Raw genomic sequence first — 12,268 nt, 5'->3', positions numbered from 1 at the left:
TTGTGAAACTATGAATCTTGGGATTTTATGGCTTTAAAATTGGCCATGTCCCACAGTCCCAGGACTGCCAACCCTACTCTTGACTTCAACCCATTCTCTCCTCTTTTTTTAAAAAAAAGTCAGTTATAGAAAGGTGATCTCCTTCCTGACCATGCCAGTTTGATGAAAGGCCACACCAGAAACATTAGCTTATCTTTTTTCATTTGGATGCAGACTGATTTACTGAACATTTCCATTTTTTAATATCCAAATTCAATTTATTTTTTTTAAAAAGAGCAGACTAAAATGTCACCTTAACTACATACTTGCTCTTGCTTATGTTGAGGCTAATAACCTCAGGAAGTGCGTTATATTAAACATTATGTTACACATTCCTGGTAATTGTTACAGACTGTTTACAAGGAACACCATAACCTCAAAAGCTTCTACCTTGTACTGTTCACCGGGCAATTATTGATGTAACTGGCATTCTGCCATTAAGGGTCAATGGTTTTGTCAACAAGCACCTTAGAGATTATGAAAATACCTGCAATAGCTAGGCAACCTCAATCACAATACAATTCAGGAGGCAAGATAAGAGGGGGTAAACTATATAAACCAATCTCAATTACAATGCAATAAATGGAGTTATGTCACTCACTTGTTACACAGTTAGACCCTCAAAATGAAGGATTTTACTACACAAATACATTGTCTCTGTTCTAGTGCAACATCTAGAACGAGCAACAGAAATTAATTCCATTCCGTTTGTTCATTCCCAGGACCACAAAACTGCGACTTTAGACTTTCCTTCCTCAAGTAAACTTATACATGCCAATCTGGAAAACTAGCAAGAAACAAAGCTCAACAAAAGCGGATATCTGAAAAACAGCCTGAAATATAAACATATGACATGTGAAAACAACTGATTACACAAATTGCAATATGACACAGCGGTAACAAAAATGGAGCATTTTTGTCTAGAATGTATTAAGATTTTGGCCTTCCTTTGTCACAGTACACATGGGGTTAAAGACCAGGCTGACACTCAAAAATCACCCAGCTTGTTTGCATAGAACAGCTCCAGAATATACACATTGGGGGTGATTGTTTCCCCCAAGAATGGGTGGGTTGGAAGCAGGTTAACAGTAAAAATAGTTGATTTTTGGAGCGGGACTGCATTCCAGCTCCAGCGTGTCCACTTCCGAGTTTAGCCCAGGCGTGTTAGGATGCGCAACTGGAACCCAGAAGTCCCATCCCCACTTAAAGCCGGCGGGCCGATACTTAAAGGGGCAATTTAGGTACTTTAAACAAACACTTAAGGTACTTAACTTTTTGTGTATTCTTCTACAGAAACTTCTGCAGAGCATGTCTCCAATGGCTTCTGAAACTCACCATTGAAACAGAGGCGAGTTGTAGCCGGAGCTCATTTGGCTCTTTAAACCAGTGATTGACACATCTCAATAAAAGGTGAGGTATTGCAGCTGGGCACTCAGTTCTCTCCGGCAAATGTTTGGCTGGGAGTTCAGACAAATTTACCAACATTTTGCAGCCCTTCAAACTGACAAGATTAGGATGGCAGGGGTGGGGGGGGCATGCGCAATAGATCTATTCCAAGGTGCATTTGAGGAGGAGGAACATCACCATCCATAACAGGCACATCGTGCAGTTCTGGGATCTGCAGTTACACAAGACAGATGCGCAACAAGGACCTGGAGAAGAGCAGCGAGGAGGCCAACAGAGGGGCCAACGTCGCAGGAGGCACCACCTACATGAGAGGGTGTACAGGCAGAGGCTGAGCTTCTTGGACCTCTGAGGAGCAGTGCATACGAAGGTGCAGATCGAGTGGCCCAGGTGGCTGCAGATATCTGAAGCCTCTTTCAGGAAGAATTGCTCCCAGCTGGGCCTGGCAACAGGGTGACATCTCCAGGGTGTGTCAGTCATCTGCATATGAGTGGATAAGACAGGTGACGGATGGGTTGTTTGCCAGGGCAGCCAACTACGTCAACTTCCCCTGTGACGACACAGGTTTCAACTTTGGCCAGCTTCCCATGGGAGCAGAACAATCGATTGCACACACGTAGCAATTCAAGGACCTCCAAATGTGCCAGGACTGTTCATAAACCGAAAGACATGTCACTCCATCAATGCACAGCTGGTGTGCGACCACCAGAAGAGATTTCTACAGGGTGCACCAGGTTCCCTGGCATTCGTTTTGCATGATTTCAACATTCCAGACATCTTCCACACAGAAGACAGACTGAAGGGCTGGCTTCTTGGAGACAAGGGCTACCCTGTGATATCTGAGAGAAACCCCACCAATGAGGCACACAGCAGTACAACTAGAGCCACATCACTACCGGTTGTGTCACTGAGCAAGCCATAGGAATGTTGAAGATACGCTTGGGTAGATCTGGGGAAGCCCTTCAATACTTAACAGCGAGGGTGTGCAGAATAATCGTTGTGGGCTGCGTCCTACACAACACAGCGCAGCAGAGAGGGTTACAGGTGGAGGAAGTCGAATGCACTCATCAAGCATCCTCAGCTGACAGCAACATTGAAGATGAGGAAAATTAATATGGGGAACCCATCGCTAGAGCAGCCATGCACATTGCTGCCCGTGATTCCCTCATCGCGAACAGATTCTCATAACGAGATGTGCAAATTGAAAACTGCGAGCTGCTCAGGCCACCTGAAACAACCACCCTCACCCCCCCACTTCCCTTTGCACAAAACCATCCTTCAACCACACATACACCCATTGCACACCCATCCAATGGATGTTGACATGTCTTGGCATTCGTGATGAAGCAAATGAAAGGACAAATTCACACACAAGACGCAGTAGTGGCCAAGATGTGGCAGTGGTGATAATGATTAAATTTAATGCGCCATAACAAACAAAATATATAAATGAACATGACATCTCGTCACACACCCTTCTGCTTACCCTTGATGAACTACAATTGCTTAGCCTTTCTCTTTCTAATATTTCTACATGGTGCATCCCATGTGGCTTCAGCAGAAGTAGTGGCAGATTGCTCAGATACGTGCCCTGACTGCTGAGAAGCTCTCGGCCTACGACCTCTGGGTTTTGGAGCCTGTGAGGGCCCCGCTAAAGACTGCTGCACCTGCATAGGGGCAGACTCGGCCATCGGGAGAGGAGGCAGCATTTCGGGTACTAGTTGGGGCGGGGGGGAAAGGGCCCTTTCCATACCATGTCCCCTTTCGCCATCATCCCTCTTCCGGGCCAGCGCAACATCACTCCCACCACTCTGCTGGACAGCAGTTGGTGAGATGTACCACGTTGTAAGGCCACAGATAAGGTTTCTGTCAGCCTGTTTAAGGCGGCAGACATGTTGGCATCCTGAGTCTGTACAACCGTTGTCATGACCCGTGTGGACTCATTTGAAGCTCACTGGAGGCTGCCACTCTCCATTGCAGACATTCTCACATTTACCCACGCCACAAATCCACTAGCGATGGAGTTGGACTCCTCCATCCTCTCCGCTATTGTGGAGTGCGCGTGGCACGTTTTCCAGTACCTCACAAAGGTGCAGCTCTACCTCCAACATTCTCCTTCTCAGTGATGGCCTCCAGGGTTCAGCATCTGTGTCCAGCTAAGCAGAGCTTGGAGGAGTGCGCCCTCCGACGCTCCACAGCTGCCCCTGCCACCAGTGTCTGCTCAAGCTCACTTGTGAGTGCTGAAATCACCAGGTGAAAACACAACTAACTGTCTAACAGGACCCATCACAGTGCGATTAGCTGCGCTGGTGCATGGCTGTCTGTCCTGTGATGGTGCACCCTCAGAAGGAATGAGATCCTCTGAAGAATCGCTTTCTTCCATTTCAGCAGATTCTTCTTGAAGGCGTGAAGGCCCTGGAACACAACAGAAACAGTTATTAATTATTCATTGGAAAAATGACAATCTTTCCAATGACTACAGTGGAGGTTTGGAACAGTTCAAACATTGATAAAATCAATTCATCACATGTGGAAGAAGTTAAAGTTCTATCACCAGCCATTTGCGGGTTGCCAGTCTTTCCATCTCCATTTATTTCCATTGCCAACTCCTCCACATCCGTCAGCTCCATTATGTGCAAAAAATAGCACAGATTCTGGTGACTGGGAGAGATGCAAAGAACAGCAAGGGTGACAAAACAGATAGTAAGAGCGACAAAAAGGGAGTATGAAAACAAACTGGCAACGGATATCAAAACCAACATTTTTTTTACAATATTAGGAAAAAGAGGGTGGTCAAGAGCAATGTGAGCCCCTTAAAAAAATAGTAATGGTGATATTGTAAATGAAAATAAGGAAATGAAAGATGTGTTAAATAAATACTATGCGTCAGTATTTATACTGGAGGAACAGGATTGCATGCTGGACACCCCAAGGAAACTAACTTTGAATCAGGGATGGGGACTCACCATAATTAACATAAGCAAATTAACAGAAATGAAGAAAATAATGGCACTAAAGATTGACAAATCCCCAGGATCAGATAGTTTCCAATCCAGGGTTTTGAAGGAAGTAGGCGAGAAGACTGCAGAAGCCCTAACTATAATCTTCCAAAGTTCTCTCGATTCAGGAACCGTTCCTTAAGATCAGAAAATTGCAAGTCACTCCGCTATTTAAATAAGGTAAGTGGGAAACCAGGGAATTATAGACCAGTTAGCCTCACATCTGTGGTCAGGAAATCACTAGAGTCTATAATTAAGGATAGAATGACTGAACACTTTGAAAATTTTCAGCTGATCAGAGAGCCAGCATGGATTTGTAAAGGGAAGTCATGCCTGATGAACCTGATTACATTTTTTGAAGAGGTGACTAAAGTAATGGACATGGGAATGTCTATGAATATTGTTCATATGGACTTCCAGAAGGCATCTGATAAAGTCCCTCAAGAGACTGTTAACTGAAGTTGAAGCTCATGGAATTGAGGGCAAATTATGGACCTGGTTAGGAAATTGACTGAGCAGCAGGAGACAGAGTAAGGATAATGGGCAGGAATGTGACTAATGATGCCCTACAGGAATCTGTGTTGGGGCCTCAACTATTCACTGTATTTATTAACGACTTAGATGACGAGATAGAGACCCACATATCCAAGTTTGCCGATGACACGAAGGTAGGCAGCACTGTAGATGGAAGCATAAAATTACAGAGATATTAATAGATTAAGTGAATGGACAAAACTGTGGCAAATGAATTTCAATGTAGACAAGTGTGAGGTCATCTACTTTGGACCTAATAAGGATAGATCAGAGTACTTTCTAAATGGTGAAAAGCTCGAAACAGTGGAGGTCCAAAGAGGCTTAGGGGTCCATGTACATGGATCATTAAAATGTCATGGACAGGTACAGAAAATAATAAAAATGGCTAATGGAATGCTGCTCTTAATATCTAGAGGACTAGAAGTTATGCTACAACTATACAAAGCCCTGATTAGACCATACCTGGACTACTGCATTCAGTTCTGGGCACCGCACCTCAGGAAGGGTATAATGGCCTTGGAGGGAGTGAAGCGTAGATTTACTAGAATGATACCTGGACTTCAAGGGTTAAATTACAAGGAATACACAAAATAGGATTGTAGTCCCTGGAATTTAGAAGATTAAGGGGTGATTTGATCGAAGTTTTCAAGATATTAAGGGGAACTGATAGGGGAGATAGAGAGAAACTATTTCTGCTGGCTGGAGAGTCTAGGACTAGGGGACATAGCCTAAAAATTAGAGCCAGAACTTGCAGGAGTGAAGTTAGGAAACAAACATCAAAACAAAAAGGTTAATACTCAGGCACTTTGCATCTCGTCCAGTTTACAAGATGCACTGTTATTTTCGTATCACCCGAAGAGGGATAGTTAAGCCTGCAACTACTATAAATCTACACTTTTTTTAAAACTGGTTAATAAATCTGTTGGGCAGTTTGTAGCCCAAACAACTGTACAGTGAAGTGTTTATTCTACCAATTCCAAAGTCAAGATAGATCATAAGGGCATCAGATAGAAGCATAGCCAAATTACTGTAATGAAGATTTTTTTTTTAAAAACTCGACCCTGGGGTCATGGCAAATTCTGTAGATATTGGGCACACAAAGATACACAATGAGTCACAGAATGAGGGCTTGCCTACACGATCAGTTCAAGACAGCGATCCTGAAAATAAATGTCTAACAATGGACTTGTTGTTACTTAAATTGTAGACACTCTCCCCCCTTCGCAAATTTTTCCCTTTCCTTGCCTCCTCTCTGGACAGCACAGACATCGACTTTACGCACGCTGGCAAGCTCCTGGAAGTATACCAAATGTCCAGCAGGATCCCGGGATTGATTTTTTTCCCCCTCCAATGCCTAGGCACGCTAAGCAAAACCGTCTCACCCTCGAGATCAGGTAAGAACATAAGAAATGGGAGGAGTGGGCCATACGGTCCCTCTAATCTGCTCCACCATTCAATAAGATCATAGCTGATCTTCGACCTCAACTCCACTTTCCCGCCCTATCCCCATATTCTTCGATTGCCTTCGTGTCCAAAAATCCATCGATCTCAGCCTTGGAGATACTCAACGACTAAGCATTCACAGCCCTCTGGAGTAGTAAAATTCCAAAGATTCACAACTCAGTGAAGAAATTTTACCTCATTTCAATCCTAAATGGCCAACCCCTTATCTTGAGACTACGATCCCTCGTTCTAGACTCTCAGCATCTACCCTGCCAAGCCCTCAGAATCTTATATGATTCAGAGATCATCTCTCATTCTTCTAAACTCCAGAGAATCTAGGCCCATTCTACTCAATCTCTCCTCATAGGAGAACTCTTTCATCCCAAAAATCAATCTAGCGAAACTTCGTTGCACCCCTAAGGCAAGTATATCCTTCCTTAGTAAGACCAAAACTGTGCAGTCTCACCAGAACCCTAAAGAATTGCAGCAAAACCACCTTACTCTTATACTCCAACCCCCTCAGTATAGGCCAGGGATTGAACATTGTTTATTTGCCTCAATACCACATCTGCTGTGCATTTAGTCAGTAGGTCACCCACAGAGTGTCTGACCTTTTAAAAGATGAATACAGTTATGGCAATTTTTGCAACAATTTCTCCAAATGAATCAGCACAAAGTCATGTTCCAATCCACAGGCCACTCACCCAAGTTATCTGTAGCTGAATGAACATGATGGGTGTTGGAGGGGGGGGTAATAAATATTCACCAAAGAAAAACATGTAAATAAATTAAAATATTCAGGAGAACCAAACAGCGAAATGCAATGTTGTTGAACAAGTTAATATTTAATGACCTCAGTAGTTAAATCAGTACTTTGTATCTTGCTCTTAGCTTTATCATTATGCTTATGCTTTATAAATAGCACAAGTCTCAAAATTATTCTGCCCAAATATTGCTTTTGGTGCGTTTTATCAAATGTTTGTGTGGAATTGCAGTAACAAAGTCAATAAAACCTGCATTTTGATCTCAAACTACGTGACTACTGGTCAGTTGTAAAAAAAAAGCAGCATTTGCACTCTGAACCCATCAGGGGTTTAAAACCTAATTCAACAGCAAAAAAAAATGCTGTATAATATCCTACAGATAATGTATTGTATAATGTACTGAGCACCAATGGTACTTCAATTGTACATTTTACAGCATTATTTAAATGAGAGCACAAACCAACAATGTTCTAAACCATGACATACTGCCTATTTGCATTTTATAGAAATTTCTTATCCGCTTTTATAAGACACCAGTTCATAGGCCTGAACTAGAGGGTATCGCATTTTCATACGTGGACCCTGTCGCTTTGAACTACTATTCTGTGGAATGAAAAGCCAAGTTTACAGTCTCTTTGGATTGTCAAATAAAAAACAAACTTCATTGTGCACAGTGGTATTGCAATAAATCTGGGCAAAAGAGGAGATTCAAAGTCCAAATAAACACAAACTTGATCAAAAGCATGACATCCCTTTCACTTATTCACAAATCCTGCTGCAAAGCAATCCTAACCAAGCATAAAATCTCACACTTACATCATCACTTCCCATTTACTCTAATTATAGTCTCCACAGTTTTAACTCCGTGCAAATACCCCTCTCGCTAACATTGTATTCTATGCAAACTGGGCCCAATAAATTGGATTAATAATGTTAAATTTACTGTTTTACGGTTCACAACCCCATTGCCAAGGCTAATTGGTGAACTGTCACGTTGGAAGCACTTCAGGTGATTGGAATCCAATTAGTTCCTAGCTATTTAACATCATTTTACCATTTGGCAAAACACATAGGAAGGAACAAAATATTTATTATGCTGCACCACCAGTCTGTTTTTTAACCTTTTAAAACATAGATACACATTTACTACAAAGACTAAGCAGGATGAAGGTTTATTTTCCCAGTTACCCCTTCCCTCAAGCCATATGTGATACAGCAGCAAATGCAAAGAGCTTATATTGCATGTCACTCCAGCTGACCTGGAAAGAGGGTGCAGAGAGGTAGGGCAAAATAATGACATGGGCAGTGGCAACTTGCACTAACATAGAACCTTTCACAGAGAAAAAAAATCCAAAAACAATTCACAGAAAATCAGAGGATGCAAGGAAGGAGAAGATAGGCAACCAAAGGCAAGGTCAAAATTGATGGTTTTGAAAAGGTTTTTGGAGAGAAATAGCAATGCTGAATAAGGGAATTCCAGAATGCAGGTTTAATCCTCTGCAACAAAAGATGGGGGAGGGGGGGTGATGGAGAAAAGGAGTACAAGAGATGCACATTAAACCAGAGTTAGAATAGATAATGAATGCTGGAATGCATATAGGGTTGGAAAAGACTGCGGAGGTAGAGCGGCGCGAGGTCATGCGTGGATTTGAAAATGAGAATGAGGACTTGAAAGTCAACACACTGTGGGGACAGGAAGTCAATGGAACTCAGCAGGGACAGGGGTGATAAGAGCATGAGAATATAGGCTAGGATACAGACAGCAGAGCTCTGATGACTGGACCTAGAGACTATTTTTAGAAGACTAATTTTTAAATTGAATACCTAGTTTCAAATCCAAGCCATAATATCCTATTTACGCTCAGGACCAGCGTTTGTGCACTCAAATACCAGTTAGTTCATAAACTGTCCCATTAATATTCCAAGGTAGTTTAACGGGGGAGGGAACACAATAACCACTAATACATGATTTTTTTCATCTTATTTATCTGTATATGGAGCTTAAACTTAGCATGCTTCCACTGCTTGAAGCAAAGAACACCTCTTCAGGTGGGCTTACTTGAGCTGGATATAATTTGGGAAATACTCATTTGGGCTGTTTATAGAAGCAAACAAGTGAATTTTCAGGGAAATATATTGATTATTAAGGATTTTATGCAAAATTAGTTTGGCCAATATTAATCTAATTGAAAAGTATTAAAACTGCCATTTTGGGGCAGTCTTGCTTAGGGAGACCATGAGGTGGACTGATGAAGTGGGAAGATCACAGGGAGTACTTGGATGTCAAAACTGAAACTGATGAAAGCACGCTTTATGTCGAATCTACCCAGTGCTCCACCTATTTCAAAATACTTGACGCACCACCAAGTACCAAAAAATGTTCCACAAATAGAACTTGTTCTAAGATCCTTTATTTAATGGTTTTCCTCAAATGTTTTGCCAAGTTGTTTACACACAATCTCTGTTATGGATTATTCTTGTACAGCAACTCTGTGGGCCAAGTCAATGGTGAAGGCTCTCATTCCCTCCCTCTACATAGAGAAATATCTATATCGTCACAGTTTATACCATTCCTGATCTGTACGCACCAAGGTTAGGGTCTTACATACATGAAATGAGCAAATCTAAAAGCAATACCATCAGCACATAACTCTAGCAATTCTGTTAATCCAAGACTCTGGACTATTTTATTTTCTAAACAAAAATCAATATTGTAAATTCCTGAGTAATGACCAAAGGGGAAGGGAAACAGAAATGTACAACAACTTGATTACAAAACTCCACAATCTGGCTGATTCCAGATTTGCTCATTGTAATGGAGGAATAGAACACACAAATTGGTCCAGTTAACTAAACCCAGTGACCTGCTGCATTCTTTTTTTAAATGGATTGCAAATTCAGAAAAAAAAAATCCTTATTTTCTCCCCTCCTTTCCTGAACGTACTAGGTAGAATTTCACAGAGTAGGACGAGCCTCCAATATATCAACCAAGTGCCCATTCTTCAAGTGTCAGCAGGCTATTTGACCAGAAAGCATATCAGGTCAACCCTACTGAGATCTCAGTGGACATCTAGACACCTGCACTGTCCATCTGGGGGTGAGGGGGGTGGGAGAGGCAGTCAGTAATCAGACACCTGGCTGACATTGTTCTTTCTATAACCAGGCAAACAGAAGCCAATTGTCATGCATCCACTCTTACCCTGGCTGAAATTAACTAAAATAGACCAGGAAACAAATCGAGGACTTTCAGCACACCTCTGTGCATTTAACCATGAAGCAATCCGTTGAATCGTTTAAGAAAACAGCTTTGAAAGTTTTAAAACAATATCTTCAAAAAGGAAGGCGAATAAATTTGTATTTTGTAATAAAAACTCTAAGATAACTCATTTAAATGGGACACTGCAAACTGAAGTATTTGGCAAACCATTTTATCTGCATTTGCCAAATACGACAGCATGAAGGAAATCAAATTAAAATGCTTTTCATCGCAAACGTCACCACGATGAGAATTAGTGAGCTGTCCTGCTGTTCTCCATTCCCCGTACACAAGAATTGTCTATATTTAGGCTTGCATCTCGTTAACTAAAGCAACAATTTACAACATCATGGTTATATTAGAATCTAGAAATTATTCAAACATATTTTAAAATACACAAAGACATCACAATTGCCAAGGTCACAGTGGTATCAAGTGAATTTTTATAAAGAGTAAAAAATGAAACAGATCGCTAACTTCTTGAAACAAATACCAAGGTTTCTTTTTCTTAGAAAATAAAGAAACTTGCATCCAAAAGCTGAGATTTGACAGGTTGCTAACAAAAGTACAGTGGTCGCAGGATGCTTCAATTCCACACAACACAATTTAAAATTCATGTAAATCAGACGCAAGCTGCACGCGTTGGTGACCAACGAGGATGGGTTTAATCGCAATTCATGCTGCACTCCGATTTTTTCCCCCTCAAACACACAGATTTTCCTGCTTAAATAATGTGATTCTCGCTACTTTCAAAAGTCCACGTCCTTATAATCCTTCCACCTCCCTCAAAAAGAAATTGGACATGCCGATCATTGTTACTCACTCGAAGCCGAAGAACAAGGCGCTGGTTCCCACGATGAGGAAGACGGTGAGGTAGAAAACTCCTTTCTGTCGGGCCATCATGATCCTGCCATCGCAACAGAATGTGTTTCTCCCAGGCAGCTTCTGCCATTTCCGCGTTGGTTTCTTCTCGCTCTTCATTGTATGTATTCCTTCGATTTTTTTAATGAAATATATAAAATACCTTTCAAATCTATTATTTTTTTTTAAAAATAGTCTCAGAGCTCGAAGGCAGTAGGCAGTGCAATGTAGCTGGCTCCTATCTCTCTTGCTATATGTCTTTGTCCCCGGGTATGCACTGCTTTCTCTCCTCGTTCCCTATCCGTGAGTGCTCCTGCGCTACCTCGCTCGACACTGCTCCATCTCTGGGCAGCAGCACCACCACGAACAGGAATCTCAACGAGACCGCCGCCAACCACGCCCTTTCCCAGCCCAGTTTGTAACACGGCGTTCTGAGCGCGCCCGTTCACGAGGCGATACGTGCTCGTTCCCGCCGCCGCACACGCATTTCCAGCTGTTCTGGCAGCTTCAAGCCACCCCTCCACATCAACCTTCCGAGAGAAAACAAAAAAAACCTTTCCGATAGATACAGTTGCACTGTAGGCACCGCAGAAACTGAAGGGCATAGTGGACACTGGAATTAATATTATTTAATTTTATAAGTTTCTTTTGTTTTATGCTTTAGTTCTTCATTAGTTGTGCCCCTCTAAAAACGGGGCACTTTTGTTTGGTCTTTGTTTGATGACACTGGGGCAACCCGGTGTCTCGTTACGGGTTTCATTAGAAAAGCATACCGTTGCACTGTGACCTGTTGGTAGGAGTCGCCGCCTTTAACCAAGTGCAGATTTATAGAGAAAACGGGATCAGGGCAGAGGGTAGAATGATGGCTTGTATTCTCAAATATTATTAGCCGACGATCAAGGCCACTGGGGGGAGGGGGTCCATTTTCACAGATGGGAACAGTAAAAGTCCTAGAATCATAATATATT

At 42.2% G+C, this 12,268-nt stretch overlaps 1 protein-coding gene across 1 annotated transcript in view; it reads right to left on the bottom strand.

The window, feature by feature from the left end:
* Positions 1–11,864, bottom strand: part of zdhhc9 (zinc finger DHHC-type palmitoyltransferase 9) — an 82,803-nt gene extending 70,939 nt beyond the window's left edge. The window contains exon 1 of the mRNA XM_067997005.1: positions 11,263–11,864. Coding sequence (XP_067853106.1) covers positions 11,263–11,420 — 158 coding nt within the window. The 5' untranslated portion in view covers positions 11,421–11,864. The remainder of the gene's footprint in view (positions 1–11,262) is intronic.
* Between the last annotated feature and the right edge of the window lie 404 nt (positions 11,865–12,268).

The sequence above is a fragment of the Heptranchias perlo genome, chromosome 15, assembly GCF_035084215.1.
Source record: "Heptranchias perlo isolate sHepPer1 chromosome 15, sHepPer1.hap1, whole genome shotgun sequence".
NCBI classification, from domain to species: domain Eukaryota; kingdom Metazoa; phylum Chordata; class Chondrichthyes; order Hexanchiformes; family Hexanchidae; genus Heptranchias; species Heptranchias perlo.
Note: the sequence above shows the minus strand (reverse complement) of the source record. Positions and strands in the feature narration are given on the sequence as shown.